Genomic DNA, 16,705 nt, shown 5'->3' with positions numbered 1-16,705 from the left:
TGAGCTGCCAATGTTCCCTTTCTCCGCAATTCAACCTGCAAAGCGGCTTCCCCGCCGCCTCTATTTGGATACTCCTACAGATCTTCGTATCTGCCGAAAGGTAACTCAATGCTTATCTACTTCTCCTTCTTATCTACAAGCAATCCCTTGGCTTGATAAGAAGAGAAACTGAGATTCGTTCTTTGAATTTCGGGGAAGATATGACAGCAGTTTAGAACGAGCACAGTCATACAATTTACGCATTGAAATACAATCTCTTTGTCGATGGAAAACCCAACCCTTTGGTCGTCCTACCCTTTTTTGCAGTAGTAACCTTTCTGGCATTCATCATGGCTGCCGATCATCCATCATCTCGTGATGATTCCAAAGCCAAGCCACCGGCCGTCGACCAACTCACCTTGAATGCGGACACGAACGACACGACATTTGGTCAAATTGATGACCGGTACCTCGCTACTAAGTGGGAAATCTGGGCTTATTATGCGTGCGTTGTCTACAAACATGTAAGGTGACATGGCTAAAGTATCTGTAGCTACTACATCGGCAATAACGGATTGTCTTTGTTCAGTGCGTATCACTTGGTGGACTTCACTTCCCGTGTGGGAAATATTCTAATAACAATCTCCAGACTTCGCTCCAACTGCCTTCCAGAATCTTCTCTATCAAGCAGCAGGGGATGCGAATGGACTTCTCTTTGCGGGAAAATTCAGATCCACCGAAAGTATAGTCCTACTTTGCAATGGCATCTCGTTCGCGATCCAGATAGTGATCTTTCTCGTGATAGGAAGTTTCGCTGATTTTGGCAATTGGCGACCAAACATCCTCATTGTGCTTTCTGTTATTGCCTACGCACTGGGATTTGCCTGGCTGGGCGTCCATACGGCGGATAAATGGCAGATTGGGGTTGGCCTCTATATCGTTGGTCTTATTGCCTATCAAACTACCCTGACTTTTTGGACTGCTGCTTTCCCATCACTTGCACGTAATACTGCTAAGATGAGACAAAAGTCCGATGATTTTGCCGCCGGCAATATCTCGCGTGAAGAATATGATTTCGCCGATACGATGAAAAGGAGCCAGCTTGCGAATACTGCCTTCTATATTCAGTCCCTTTCCGAGATTGTCATCCTTGCCATTATCGTTGGTATCATGTTTGGCGTCGATGTCAACGCCAGTGATGCAAAGAATAACTGGGGCATAAGTGTCCTTATTGCTTTTGCCAGCGGTGTCTGGCTACTTGTCTCATTGCCGTGGTTCTTCTTAGAGAAGCGGCGGCCGGGCCAAGACCCTGGGTCTCGGAATATTGTCATGGCAGGCTTGTCACAGCTTTATTATACAATGAGCCAAGTGTGGAAGCTAAAGCAGAGCCTGCTCTATCTTATCGGTGAGAAAATCTTCCTATTATCCATCTGTGACTGCTCAAGCTGACGAGCACTCTAAGGCTACTTTTTATTGGGTGATTCATTGAATACTACAGTCACTGTGGTCAGCACATTACAAAACAGCTTAGTGGCGTATAATACACTGCAGCTGACATATCTCCTGATTGTGGGAATCGCAGCTCAAGTATGTTGCATCTGATCCGTTTGAATACACCTTCTAACCCACTTCAGGCTGTTGGGATTTATCTATTTTGGGCTATTCAACAGCGATACAAATTAGGGACAAAAACTATGTTTAATGCTATTGCAATTGGCATTGTCTTACTTGATGGCTGGGGTATGATAGGCATTTGGACCGATAAGTTTGGATTCCATCATGTGTGGGAAGTATGGGTAAGTAAATTCTGTCTTTGACTGATTTCGTGCCCGGAGGAAAAAGGGAACTGGGCCTTGATACTGGACATAGGCTCATGCTAATAAATTAATCTAGGTTTACCAAGCTTTCTATGGGCTGTTTATTTGTCCGTGGTACAGCTACTCCCAGATTATGATCTCCGAGGTAACACCCCGGGGTTATGAGTTCCTGTTCTTCAGTCTATTCAGTATCGTCGGTAAAACATCCTCGTTCATTGGACCTCTTGTCTCCAGTGCCATCATCGATGCTACTCCTTCTGGCAATGTATCCACGCCTTTCTATTTTCTATTTGGGCTTAGCGTGTTGAGCTTTGCAATCTTGTTCATTGGAGTTGATCTAAAGAAGAGTCGTTTGGAACAAGATCAGTTCTTGAGAGAGAAGGAGACAAGAGTGGAGGTTGATACGAAAGCAGTATGAGATAATAACTTAGTCCTCTAGCTTCAACATACCTCAAGATTGACCTTACAACAAGAAATATCTTATGTCTCGGGATTTTAGTGTTGGCTGTAACGTTAGTCAAATTGCAATGCATATTTCTCAGGCGAGGCCAAATGCGGGTGATTATGTCATGCTCGGCTTTCCCCGCAATCTCGCTTTGCGTCGGCTCAATAAGAAGAGCTTCAAGTCCCTCGCATTCCCCAGTCTTTATTTGATCTCTTCAAGAAACCTCGATCATGACCCTTGACCCATATCACTTCCTGTGAATACACTCGTGGCAGCCGAAAGTCTGCCTTCCACACACCGTCATGACGCTCTCATCCCTTCTCCGCATTACTCCCCGCTTAACCCCGACTGCGGCCCGCAGGACAACGCGAGCTGTATCGTCAGCCACCAATACACCGAACACGAAGTCCTTAGATTCAATTCTCATTGCTAACCGAGGCGAGATCGCTCTGTATGTTTTGCCCGGAAATTATATGGGATTGGCGTTGCTAACGGCCTGCTAGTCGTGTTGGACGTACTGCTGCGGATCGTGGCATCCGCGTGACAACCCTCTACACCGACCCGGATAGTCGGGCTCAGCATGCATTGAGCTCTCCCTTTGCTTTTAATCTAGGTTCCGTGTCCGCATATCTTGATGGCGACAGGATCATCGAAATTGCAAAGAAGGAGGGATGTCAAGCCATACATCCCGGCTATGGCTTTGTGAGTTTCTCCTGCATAGTGAGGTTCGGAGGAATGAATACTTACAGAAATCGTGATGACTAGCTGAGTGAGAATTCTGCATTCGCGCGAAAATGTACCGAGGCCGGCTTAGTATTCATCGGCCCTCCGTACAAGGCCATTGAGGATATGGGAGATAAGAGGTTCGTACAAAAGCCCTTTTTTTGGGTGCTCATATACTGATAGTTTAATCCTATAGCCGATCCAAAGAAATTATGACTGCCGCAGGTGTCCCATGTGTACCCGGCTACCACGGCCATAATCAAGACCCGGCCTTTCTCGAGGAGCAGGCGGATCAGATCAAATATCCAGTGCTCATCAAGGCCATCAAAGGAGGTGGTGGTAAAGGAATGCGCATTGCCAGCTCCAAAGCTGAATTCCAGGCTCAGCTCGAGTCGGCGAAATCAGAAGCAATGAACTCCTTTGGAGACGACAATGTGCTGGTGGAGAAATACATCACTACGCCTCGCCATATCGAAGTCCAGGTATTCGCTGACAAGCACGGCAATTCAGTTGCTTTGGGAGAGCGAGACTGCAGTATCCAACGTCGACACCAGAAGATTCTAGAGGAGTCACCGGCGCCTCATCTTCCCGATGTTACAAGAAAGGACCTCTGGGCCAAGGCCCGATCCGCTGCATTGGCAGTTGGCTACGAGGGTGCTGGAACCGTCGAGTTCATTTTCGATAACGACAGTGGTGAATTCTACTTCATGGAAATGAACACCCGTCTGCAGGTGGAGCATCCCGTAACCGAGATGGTCACCGGGCAGGACCTTGTTCACTGGCAGATTCTGGTGGCTGAAGGAGCCAAGCTACCCCTTACACAGGAGGAAGTAGAAGAACGGATCGCCCAGAGTGGGCATGGCATCGAGGCCCGGATCTACGCCGAGAACCCAGAGCAAGGATTCATCCCTGACTCGGGACGTCTTCTCCATGTGCGAACCCCCGTGACTTCGGATGACATCCGCATTGATGCTGGCTTTGTGGAAGGAGATGATGTCTCAGCACACTACGATCCCATGATCTCCAAACTGATTGTTCGAGGCGCGAACCGCGAGGAGGCTCTTCGAAAACTAGCCGCTGCTCTGGAGCAGTATGAAGTTGCAGGCCCCGTGACCAACATTGAGTTCCTAAAGACCATCTGCAAGAGCCCTGATTTTATCGCCGGTGATGTTGAGACTGGCTACATTGAGAAACACCGTAAGGAGTTATTTGCTCCGAAGATCATCGAGGAAGAAGTTCTGGCGCAAGTCGCATTGGCATGCCTACACCGCGACATCGGCTCGCGAATGCCCCAATCTGCCGGTGTCGCAGGGTCAGCCGTGGGCTTCACCCCTAGCTACCAAGAGCGACAACTGTCATTCACAGAGACTGCAGGCCCCGGGTCTAGCGACGGCTCCACATTCAATGTGCGGGTGCAGCAAACCGCAGATGACACCTTCAATGTGGAGGTCGGCGGACGAGTCTTCGAGCAAGTAGTAAGCCACATGGATGCGTCGTCGCACATTGTTACCTCCTTTTTCGCGCACACTCGGCTGGACACAACTGTCATCCGGGACGAGGACACCATTATCGTTTTCCAGCGAGGAACTCAATACCGGCTCACCGTGCCCCGAGCCAAGTGGATGGAGAAGGCCCTTGGGATGAAGGATGTTACTAACAGCGTTCTGGCCCCGATGCCATGTAAAATTTTACGCGTGGAGGTACAGGCGGGCGATGTGGTGGAGAAAGACCAGCCACTGGTGGTTATTGAAAGCATGAAGATGGAAACAGTGATCCGCAGCCCACAACGGGGCACTATTGCCCGGGTAGTGCACCGACAAGGAGTAAGTCACGCGCCCTTCCCCCTTGCCCGTATAATCCTTCACCCCGTGACCCTGTTTGTTTTTCTTTTGCTGCTTTCTGTTTGTTTTGTTTCTAGATGTTTTGCAATTACCTGGCGTCTAGATCCTTGTGTTGTATTATTACTTGTTGTGGCTCCCCTATGGCCCTGACTTTCACTTGTGTCCTTGGAGACCCCAAAGAGAGAACAGACGAACAAGCTTCGAAATTTGAGGACCGCTGACTAACATGTACCTTGCAGGACCAATGCAAAAGCGGAACACCGCTGGTTGAATTCGCCGGTGCTGAAAATAGCGACTAACTGGGTTCTTATGTTTTGGAGGTTTTGTTTGTTATTCGTGTTTGTACGGGTTATGAGGATGCGACATAAATGTTCTGACAATCTTGGACCCGCACGATCAGTGGGGTAGCTTAGCGATGATCTTGTCTAGACAAATCTCAGATTAGATGCATTATCCCGAACAAGAATTCGTGGACAGGATGTTTGTACATGTATAGTTACAGTGGAGCAGGACAAGCAAGTTCTCCACATGTGGAACCGGATACCCCAGAGTGACAACGTCGTCATTGATAGAATCGCCACTTGAGGGGAACCTCGACGCTATACTACTTGCTATTGCACTATGCCATATCTATAAGTGTTCTCAACTTGTTCACCGAGTACTGGTCCAACAATATTACCGGTGGCGAAATGCGTACTGCATGACACAAATATGATCACAGAGCAGTTGCTGAGGTATCAGCGGCAAAGGCGGCCGTGTTACCCCCCGAAATGCAGGAAGTGACTGGTCCCTTTCCATGCACATCTCTGTTTCGCAAAAGTACCTAAGTACCTGAGGGAGATAGAGCATTGGGGTGTTGGTTTACGGATATAGACCGGGTGGTTATCTAATTGCAAAAATCCACAAAGTAAGAAAACAAATAGCCAAGAAGCTAAAGGGATAAGAGCAACAAATAGCTAAATCGAGGGGTCCCAACACCCTATAACAGCACGAAACACCAAAGCAACGCCCCACGTAGATCCGATCGGCTGACATCACCTCGCCTCATTTACAGCTAAATTCTGATATTACTCGTAAATTTCTACTAAAAGTAGATACACGAATTCTTAACTCAATTGTTCACCTGGCATGGCCTCCATCTATTGGTCCTCCTTTCACCGCAATTGTCACATTCCCCAGCTCCTTGGGGGTCCTCCTCCGGGGATAAAATAAAATTTGGAGCTCCGATGACCTGCTTTCGTTTTAAAAACCGTCCCCATCCCCTGGATCAGCTCTCCCTAGCGACCATAACACCCTTATCCCCAGATTTTTTCCCTGTACATCCATTGCATCCCTACAAAAGCTCCCTAACACTCACAGCTCAGTACATCTGATGCTGAGCCCTTCACAATGTTCAAACCAACAGTCGCTCGCACTGCCTTCAAGGCTCTAAACACAGCTCGTCCCGCCGCGTTTGCAGCTTCGCGGCCAGCTGCAGCCTTCGCTCGGCCCCTGTCTTATACTCCCGCTCTCCACAAGAAAAGCAATGACCCCTCAAACGACCCTATTGAAGCTGCTACAACTAGAGCTCCGGAAGGTGCATCCGGAGAGCATGAGGGTCAGTTCGCTCGTACCGATGAGAGCGTTCATATCGAATACCCTCCCGACAGCGAGATGCCCGCCCAGCCGGTTGTCCAGGGCCGTGGTGGTATGCACTTTAAGCGTACCCTAGCTCAATTCTCGCTGGAGAAAAAGGTTAGCATGGTTACTGGTGGTGCTCGAGGCTTGGGGCTTGTTATGGGACAGGGTCTTGTTGCTTCGGGCTCTGATTTAGCTATTGTTGATCTTAACAGTATGTCTTGATATGATCACCGCAGAATCCACTGTGAAACAAAAGTTATGCTAACTTCCACGCAGAGGACGAAGCTGTGACAGCTGCCCAGTCGCTTATTGATCAATTCAGAAAGGAGAACCCGGGTATCGAGGACACCGAGTATGTACATCCCAATTCACCATCACAAGCTCAACACATTAGCTAACACCAATGAAAGTATGCCCACAGTCACAGCCCACTACGCCGACGTCGCAAACCCAGACTCAGTAAACGCCGCCCTAACCGAAGTGCTAGCCAAGCACGGCCAAATCGACAACCTAGTCACCTCAGCCGGCTTCACCGAGAACTTCGACGCTATCAACTACCCCTTCGATCGTATGCAGAAGCTATGGGGCGTCAATGTAGATGGAACCTACCTCTTCGCCATCGGCGTCGCCAAGCATCTCATGGAACGCAAGGCCCCGGGTAGCATCGTCATGATCGGCTCCATGTCCGGTGCCATCGTCAACGTCCCTCAGCCCCAGGCTCCGTATAACGCAGCTAAGGCCGCTGTGCGCCATCTAGCTGCTTCGCTTGCTGTGGAGTGGGCTGGCCATGATATTCGTGTTAACTGTATTAGTCCTGGCTACATGCTGACTGCTCTGTAAGTGATCCAATCGTCAATTGAGCCCCTCCAGCCTATTATTTTTGGAGATATTTGCTAACAGTTGGTTTTTCTTCGTCTGTAGTACCCGCAAAATTCTCGACGAGAACCCCCAACTCCGCGATAAGTGGACTTCTCTTATCCCCGCTGGAAAGATGGGTACACCTGAGGATTTGATGGGCGCCGTGACTTTCCTGCTTAGCGATGCGTCTAAGTACATTACTGGTGCGGAGCTTCGCGTTGATGGCGGGTACACTGTGACCTAAGCTCTTTACAAAAACATGATATGCTTTGTCTCTAGCTTTATACTCTCATCATTGCATTATGTACGGAATTGCTTATGGATGCGATAGACCACCGATTAACTTTGTTTTCTGAGACATGAGTGTCTTTTCATAAGCCAAAAATGTTCTTCGAAATTGGGATTTCTATCATTTTCATCACATATGGAGTTGGTTCCTTTAATTTAAGGAACAATACAGTGGTGATTACATCTAGTTCTCGAACATACAGAGATCTTAAGAGCCAGTTACAGTACTCAGCGATCATCCGAAGGTATGTGGAGAGTCAACCGAGTTAGTCCACTTATATCTCCACAAAGTTAAAGCCAACTCCGATCTAGACCCGCACCCCTGGATCTGGGCCTGGACCCTGTATACAGTAAGATATCATCATCGACACAATAGACCCCCGACCTCGAAAGCTTTCGAGAAGAAATAAGAGGGGAAAGCAGCGTAGATCACGCGCCCCTTGCGGAATGTCTGCAACGTATGTACAGATCAAATACTGTACATGTAACAGACCGTCCGCATTCCGCTCCATCGGATGACTTTAGGTCTGGGAAGTTCCCGGGGGCGGGTTCCGATTTCCCCGGTACCGAGCCAGGTACAGGGGAGGAGGCGTTTAAGAATGTGGAGGATGATTGATTGGGTTGGTCGAAGGACTTGAGTTCAACGGGATGTACAGTCTGTTGGAGTATGATAGCAGGAATATTTGACTGAAACTTGTCAAGCTTGCCCTCGGCTCCAGGGCTGCTAGGGTTTCCTGTTGCCACTTGTTTAGTGTTGACACCTCGTGATCTAGGCACAAGATTGTTGGAGCCTCATCTCAACCGCGGTACCATGACATGCTAAAGATTTATATATCTCAAAACTGACCGTAGTATCCTTATTTCCTTGTTCAACTTTGAAGTGGAAGTTCAGGGATCATAGGCCAATTATTTCGCAGTGGAGACTACATCTGAACAGCTTGGCTGGGCAAGTATCACTGTGGTTATATGAACAGAGGGTAAACTTAAGCAATACCGCTCTAGCATATCTAATCTAAAGTAGAGGCTACTGAATAGAGATCAGGATGCATACACCGCCCTAACCATATGCCGAGATTATCTATGAACATATGCTTGGTCTGTCGTAGGATATTTAGATTTTGTTCTGTCCCTTATTGCTGTCAATGAATGGTATTGGTGTGTCATATCTCATATTTTAACCAATTTGATAGCTGGAGAATAGTTTAAGGTAGATAGAGCAGCAATACACAAGAACGGGACAGGAAGTAGATGATGTTCGAGCGTGGAGAGACTCACTTTTGTGGATATATATCACTCGAGCGCAGGGACAATAATTAGCGTTACAAACCAAATGTCCAAGTGATATATATGAACAATATATAAATCAACAGCTGTAGAAGAATTGTCTGATTATACTCTACGTAATTAGGCCAAGTGCTACGTTTGGCCATGGAGTTAGGACAGACGTCATTAGCACAAGGGTCCTCCACCCTTACCACGAGCCAGAAAAACAGAACAGGCAATCAAGCCACGAGTTCCAAGGTAGCTTAGAGTAAAATAATAGGAACCGAATACTGAATACATGTATCGAGAAACACATAAAAAACACGAAACGACAAACCGTATCAGAACAGAAAGGTCTAGAATTGTCGTAATGAATCTTATGGATTACCACAAACAAGGATATGCTGCAAGTTTTAAGGCGCAGAATGTATATATGCATGCAGGCTAGGATTGGGTTGATGGAATTGGTATTGTATGTGAATTGGAAGGGGACGTAGCTCAAAGGTAGTGTGAAACCCGACTTCGGGCATTGTAGCTGTCTTTCATAAAACGTGAAGCCAATTCCATTGTTTTATTACTTAGAAATAGTGTGCACAAGCATAGTACTCTCATTGGCATCTCAGTGAAACAAATACGCAAGATCAGGAGAAAAAAGTGTTGGATCACATGCCGCTTGGCACATGCAGAAATATATTTCGGCCCAACTTCACCTTCATTGCCGACCCAAAACGGCAAAAATAAACAAAATACACTAGTGAAAAGGACAGAGTGGCAAGATAGACACAGATTACTGCATGCATTATGAACTAGATACAAGGGAATGGCAGTCTATTCCAAGAGTACAGAGGAACCGATTCACGTTTTCACCAGCACACAAAAAGGGATTGCATACATCATTGACATTGGAAGGCATCGTCATACAAAGGAAATTAAATCACACAACTTAAGAAATAAGACACTATTCATCATAATCCACAAGGGAAAATTTACAGGCGGGAGCCGTGGATGACCTTGTAGTCGACGACGAGCTCACGGCCACCGTCGTTGATGACGAGGGCGCGGACGGAGCCACGGCCATCAGCGAAGGCATCGCTGATGCGCTTGAAGAGGCTGCCCTGGGTGATGACATCGAGACCCTGCTTAACATCACCGGACTCGGTCATGGCGACGAGGCGGTTGTCATCACGGAGGTCCAAGATACGGTAGGTCTTGAAGACGGGGCCGAGCATGGTCTGGACAACCACGGAGGGAGAGGGGTTGGCGACGAAGCTGGACTCCTCTTGCAACTTGCGGGTGAAGAGGTCGACACCGAGGTAACGGTGCTGGCCGGTCTGGGGGGAGACCGAGATGCGGATGACCTGGCAGGGGCGACCCTGGAGGATCAGGATGTCGCCAATGCGGATGAAGTGGCAAGGGATGGGGACGGTCTCGCCAACGGTGCCGCGGTTGCGGGGCTCGACAATACGGACAGCTGCTTGGGGGGCAGGTTCTTCGCCAGCGTAAGTTTCCTCGCGCTCATGGTGGTGGTGGTGGTGGGGGTGCAGGATGTGGTCGGCAGCGCGCTGAACGCCGCGACGGAAGGAGTGGTACTGACCCTCGTCGTCGTAGTAACCCATCTTGCGAGTTGGGGTGGTTTCACGAACGGTGGATTGAGAGACCTTGACTTCGGTGGGAGCCGAAGACTGAGAGTAACGGGATCGGGAGGGCTGGGCCTCACGAGTGTAGTAGTCGTTGGATTGGTAGTCCTGGGACTGGTACTCTTCTATCTGGGACTGGCGGGGCCGGTCGTAGACAGCAGTGGGCAAGCCGTAGGCGGAGCCTTCACGTTGAGAGTAGGAACCGACGGGGAGGGATTCGTACACAGGGGCACGATCAGCAGCGAAGCTTCGACGAATATCACGCTCGGTGAGGTCGAGTTGGTTCTCCTTGACCTGGTCGTAGACTTGGGTACGGTCCTGGTAATAGGACTGTTGATAGTTGGGGTAGCTGTAAGAAGGGAAGATGTCAGCCCATGCTCCACGGGTACCAGAAACATAATAAACAAAACAGCCAGTCACCGCTAATTGAAGTGGATCCGGGTTTTTTTGACACGTAATTTTAGTCTGGGACTAAATGCGTATTGCCTCTAAACCCGAAAAGGAGATCTCACAACAAATAGTGACTCCACCAGCTGAGCTGTGGAGCTGTGGCGCTCTCCAGCCCAACCAAAACAGGCCGAACACAGGTAAAACAATGTAACAATAAAACAGTAAATTCGTAAACAAAACACGTACCTTGTGCGAGAGATCTCAAGCGGGGCTTGGAACTCTTCCGTTCGCTGGTAATAGTCCTGGCGAGGGCCTTCTTGGTACTGAGGACGCTCTTGGAACGGAGGGTGCTCTTCCTGGAAATGAGGACGCTCTGCCTTGATCACGAACTCTTCCTTTCCTTGAACACGAGGGCCGGGAAGGGGAGCAGAACCCTTAGTATCTTCCCGTTCGACGCGCGAAGGACGATCGAAATTGACTTCTCCCTCTACTCTCGTTTGAGTAGTTTCAGAGACAGCGTCACTCCGGTACGACGACGGGAAGACACTGAAGGGGATGGGAACGCGGGCGTCAAAGTCCAGATTGCCGGACTTGAGGACTTTCCTCGAATGCCTTTCGAACTGTCGTGAAACAACTCGAAAGACTAGACAAGAAAAGACTTAGAGGGGAAGTCTTTCTCGAGGGGGGAGAAGTAAGAAGAAAGGATCTTCTTTGATAAGATGGATGGAATGGAGGGGGATAAGCTTAAGATTGGAATGTAAGAATGGAAAGGGAAGAAGGAAAGGAAAGGCGCAGCTGGCGAGTGCAACGATTATTTATGCCTGTGGTTGTTTACGCCGCCTTGCCGGTTTAGGGTTCTGCTGATCACCGAGGTTCACTTTCTCTCCTTGTTATAATTTCATTTGAATGGTCTTTCTACACTATACGCAGTCGTCTTCAATTGGCATTCCAATCGTTTTGAATGACTTTCCTGATCGTTCTTAGTACACTCTCCATGCAATACGGAGCTCAATACACACCGTCAGACCCCGTTCACATGGAGGGGGCTGGCCAGCGCGTATCGTCACCCGTCGCCATAGCAACCATCCGGGACGAATCGGACACTGGGTCCCCCCGTGGCGCCGATCGTGTTTGGCTCCATCACATCGGTACAATGGGACACGGGGTTCTGTGGTTCTTGTGGTGCGGAGATAGTATGTCCCTCGGCCTGGGGGATTGTGTTTATTATGCGGTTACCGGTTTCCTGTGTCTGCTCTGAAAATTGCGATCGACTCGTCTGGTTGCAATTGGCCCCATACCCGAAGCAATGGCCAACACAATTGCCAGCATGCAATACACTGTCGATACATGCACTTTGCTCCACCGGAAAGTGATTCATCGAGATCCTCCCCCCGAGACCTGGGACCCTCTTTTGGATCCCCAGCCACTTGTCTCCAGCCCAACCACCTCCTGGACTCGGCGCCAGCGCATGCAGTCCGTGTCTAGACCCTCTTATCACAACGAGGCTGGGAGCTGCAATGGCGTGGTATTGGTCATGGGAGTGTATTATTCGTACTTTGCGATATGAGAGGCTGGACCTCTGGGATCGCTGTGATGGAGAGCTGTTTACGGCGATCCCGAGTCTCTAGCCCGGACGGTATCTCAATATCGCCGTTGGATTCAATGCACTCCAGTGACTGTATTCACACGGCAAGCCTGGTCAATTGATGTGCCCAATGTGGGCCCCTGGTCATGCTGATCCATTGCTTCCATTGCTGACGCACTATGCATAATTTGACTTGGAGCTCACTTCGACAGTCTCGGGATTTGACACGCTAACTTATCGGCGACTAAATAAAGCCGGTGAAGAGTTTCCCTGCTAGCCTCTGATGAATGATCATCACGCACCCCGGTCGCATGCAGATGAATGGGATAAGAGGTGAAGAGTTTCTTGGCAGAGTGATAATTCCAATGCTAACTCCGAGTCTTCCAGGGAGCGTGGGCCAGTTTCAGACTTGCATGAGTTATTAGATCAGCTATCCAGTAAGAATCAGCCTCCACATATAACATACAATACTAGGCATCGACTTTCTATAATGAACAAAAGAGCAGTGATATTTTTCCCACTATAAAAAGAAAGAATTTCTTACACAAAAGACAAATTGCCGTATATAGGCCCTGACTTTTCCAAAACACCACAGACCAGCGCCCCAAACACTCAAAAAGCAAACAAAAGCAAGAAGTCTTGAGAAGAATGACTATACCGAACGGCGTGTCATACCAATGGATGGAAATTGGAAACCCAGATACACCGAATAGAGTAGAACAAATATAATGACCGAGTCACCAAGCAAGAAAGCAAGATGATCCAGCCTATCTCGATATCCAATGTGAAGATGACGCCGGACCGGTATGGAATAATATGATATGAGGCGAGATAATCGCACAATCTCCTAACAAAAGAGAGCAGAGAAGAAAAACCAACAACTGAAAGCGAGTTCTATTGTACATCAGTGGCCTTGGAGAAAAACAGACAAATCGAGTCAGATTGAGAGAGGGGTATCGTGATGCGACGCAGGGTAGCGGGACAAGCTCAATGACAGAGTGGGACGAGAGAAACCACATGCGGTAAGAGGGCAGGTGGCACAGCAGGAACACTACCGTTCCCCGAACTTGCCGTACTCCTGCTGCCACTTAAGCAGATGGCGCGTGAGAACGTCCATCATCTCAACGCTGCTGAGTTCCTTGAAGTCTTTGTCGTGCGTCGACGTATCGCCGTAGCCACCGTCAGTCGTTGCAGGCGCGGACTCCCCGCCATCGCTGCGGGACGAGGGCATCGCACTGTCGATTTGGTCGACCATGCTCTTTAGGAGGAGGCCTTGAGCGCGGTCGCCGTTGCTGGTCGGCGTGGAGTTCTCGCCGGCGACGGCCATTTCAACTTGCATGCGCGAGATGAACTCGAGGATGGCGGCTACGCGGCGCTTCATCTCGTTCATTGTTGTTCGCTGCGGGTGCATGTGCCGTGGCTTGCTTGGTCGTCCAGACTCCCCACCGTTGAGATGTGTGCCATTCACCCCGGCGTATCCAACTCGCGGGGAGTCGCCGCCGATTTCATGTGACTGACCGCGGCGGGGCGAGTTGGCCATATATCCCTGATCCACTCCATTCCCATTTGTGTCTCGATCCTTCGTATATTGGTTTCGTCCGACACGGCCGCGGCGCGCCGGGGGACGACCGGATTTGCGGGTCGACGGGCGAGCAGGTGTGGGCTCTTGAGGAGTTGGGGTATTGGGACTTGTTTGGGTCGGTTCGGGTTCAATTGGTACAGTCTTGGTAGGAGATCCCGGTTCATGTTCGGATTCTGTGATAGTTGTGAGCAAGCAATCAATTGCGAACCTGAAACTGTGTGACTGACCTTCTCCTTTGCGGTTCGACCGTTCCTTCCGGCGATTCGCTGCCTCCGGAGCTTCTGCTTCGCCCTCGTCGGTGTCTTTGGCGGGCTCCTTATCGAGCTGGCCTCGAGAAGTGGCCCTCTGTCTTCGAGTACCGTTGACTGCAGACTTCTGCTTCTGCTCATCATCGGACGGCGGGTGGGAGGCAGTATGCTTGGATACAGCTGTCGGTGACGGAGAGGCAGTTCGTGGACGCTTTGATCCTTCTCTGTTCCTGGGTACCCGTCAGTCATGAACTAGTGAATGTCATTGAGCCTGGGTATACGTACGTCACACTGTCACTCCGACTTCGTTTGGTCCGACGCATGATTGTCTCATCTGGATTACTCTTGGAATCTTCCTTGCTTTCCTCAATTGCGCGTCGAATCAGCTCTTCTTCGTCGTACGCAGCATCCCGACTATTCATCGTCGACCGCCGCTTGGGGTTGGAAGCGCCTTCACTGTTCCGCGACTTTGGGTCTTTAGAGCGCCGAGATGTCTCTCTAGAGGATGCTCGGGAGGATGGGGCGGGAGAGGGCGCCTGCACTGGGGCTGGTGGTGTTGGTGCTTGTACTGGTGCTGGTGCTGGCGGTGCTGGGGGTGGCGGCGGCGGCGGCGTTGGCGAAGACGCCGGAGCGACTGGTAGGTAGGTAGAGGATCGTGATCTGGGAAGACATCAGCATGATACTCGGTAACGTAGAGTATATAGAATGAAAGTGCGGTCCTGCCCGAGGCTGCCACTGAGAGGCAGCCCCTCCAAGGAGCGAGGTCAACCATGGCAGGGAGACAGATAGAAAATAAAGACAGGAAAATGATGGCAGGAAGTCAGAGAAACAGAATTTGTCCACTCACCCATTAGGCTCGCCTTTGATTTTGTGTAAATCCTTCCGGCACTCCTCGCAGAAATATTCGTCAGGACTCGTTGCCTCGTCCATGATTCCCACACAACCACCATGTTGCCACACTTTGCACAAATCGCACTGAATGAACATGCTCCCAATATCGTCTGACATGACATCAGAGGGATCAGAGGGTATTGGGACCGACTCCAGTTTGATGGTGCCGCGACCGAGGGCCTCGCGACGAGAAGGAGGCAAGCCTGGGTAGTCTTGTTGACCACAGAGACACCGAGTAACCTCTTCCTCGTCATCTTCTAGGTCATCATCGTCTTCTTCGCCAGGTGCCTCGTCTTCATCATCGTGGGCGCGCTGGCGCTGCCGCGTGTGCGGGAGGTCCTTTGAGCCGCTTTCAGCGTCATCGATGGACTGAGACCGGTGGCCAGAGGATTCGTGAGGGGAGGCATTTTTGTGGTTCGATCGGGTGCTCCTCTCACGGGTAGAACTTGAGGAGCTGGAGGAGTTGGTCTGTTGGATGAGGGCAGGGGAGGGTTGGGAGGTGCGAGCCCGAGAAGAGCGTCGAGGAGTCATGGCGGAGAGAAGGGCTTTTCTGAATGAATTAGAGTAGAGGAGAGCTCAAGGAGCCAAATGAGAGGAATTCAGTGAGGTATGGAAACAATGGTTGGCGTGGTTCCTGCACAAACTCGAGCGAGGCCGTTTGCGAGGGAGCTCTTCGCGCGCGATTGAGAGCTCCTGGGGAGAGTCAAAACGAGCAGGACAATTGGGGAATCGCAGTAAGATCTGAGTCAAGTCACAAGGCTCGATGAAGAGCCCGAAGACTACATAGTCCGAGAAGTGCGTGTGTTGGCGGGGAGGAAGAAGAGAAGGAGAAAAGCGCCGGAACGGGACTCCAAAAGATCCCATCGCCGCTTCCCCGCTCTCGACGCCTTTCGACGCGCGAATCTTTCACCACGCATTCTGTTCGTGTTTCTAATTTCCTCTTCCCAATGCCTCTCAGAGACTTTTTATTTGGGTCTATTTATTGTCTTTGCCGTTCTTTGGACTCCAGATTTGTTGTGTACAAGGCCTTGGTCCCCACTTGGGTCTGTTCCTGAATTTTGCACAGCCGGACAACAGTGAGACTTGGCTAAGCTCACAAGCCAGCAGTCGACAAAAGGCATACTATCCTACATAGTCTTGCGAATGCTTTGTGGACGCGGCGTGAGAGATTTGAAAAAGGCGCAAGAAGCAGAAATCCCAAGGCAAAACCGGGAAGGCTTAAGCCGTGTTATCCGATTCTGCGGTCATTCGTCTGAAACAGACCTACATATCAGCTAACCTGCAGGGCTGCAACCTACTGTATACTGTTCTGCTTACTCTACTACAGTCCACATTCGCCCTTCCCATCCTGCTTGACAGTCACAGACACCATCCCCGAATCCCACATCCCACCGTTAAAGCCGGCAAGGCTTGCTCGCCTGATATAGCACTCGAAATCCATCGCACCGCTTCCTCCAATCCTTTCTATCATATACCTGTTCCTCCGAAATGATCACGGAGAGTGAACGAGTCGCAAGAGCTATGAGGTGACCCCTCCA

The 16,705-nt window shown here is 50.0% G+C and overlaps 3 protein-coding genes across 3 annotated transcripts; 2 read left to right on the top strand and 1 right to left on the bottom strand.

Annotated features, from left to right (window-relative positions):
* Positions 1–329: 329 nt before the first annotated feature.
* PENARI_c002G10610 (uncharacterized protein) lies at positions 330–2,214 on the top strand (the record flags this gene model as incomplete). The annotated part of the gene is made up of 6 exons (XM_022627858.1): positions 330–484; positions 533–567; positions 629–1,384; positions 1,442–1,566; positions 1,614–1,775; positions 1,873–2,214. The coding sequence occupies 6 exons, from the start codon at positions 330–332 to the stop codon at positions 2,212–2,214; spliced, it is 1,575 nt and encodes a 524-aa protein (XP_022492560.1).
* A 329-nt stretch (positions 2,215–2,543) lies between these two features.
* On the top strand, positions 2,544–7,527 carry PENARI_c002G03468 (uncharacterized protein; the record flags this gene model as incomplete). The annotated part of the gene is made up of 8 exons (XM_022627371.1): positions 2,544–2,692; positions 2,745–2,943; positions 3,007–3,104; positions 3,161–4,787; positions 6,165–6,636; positions 6,702–6,777; positions 6,836–7,261; positions 7,347–7,527. 8 exons carry the CDS (start codon positions 2,544–2,546, stop codon positions 7,525–7,527), a joined length of 3,228 nt encoding a protein of 1,075 aa, XP_022492722.1.
* A 2,293-nt stretch (positions 7,528–9,820) lies between these two features.
* On the bottom strand, positions 9,821–15,698 carry PENARI_c002G00077 (uncharacterized protein; the record flags this gene model as incomplete). The annotated part of the gene is made up of 6 exons (XM_022627133.1): positions 9,821–10,820; positions 11,108–11,473; positions 13,523–14,201; positions 14,256–14,506; positions 14,562–14,936; positions 15,124–15,698. 6 exons carry the CDS (start codon positions 15,696–15,698, stop codon positions 9,821–9,823), a joined length of 3,246 nt encoding a protein of 1,081 aa, XP_022492739.1.
* Positions 15,699–16,705: the final 1,007 nt, after the last annotated feature.

Source organism: Penicillium arizonense (genome assembly GCF_001773325.1).
Source record: "Penicillium arizonense strain CBS 141311 chromosome Unknown PENARI_contig002, whole genome shotgun sequence".
NCBI lineage: Eukaryota > Fungi > Ascomycota > Eurotiomycetes > Eurotiales > Aspergillaceae > Penicillium > Penicillium arizonense.
Note: the sequence above shows the minus strand (reverse complement) of the source record. Positions and strands in the feature narration are given on the sequence as shown.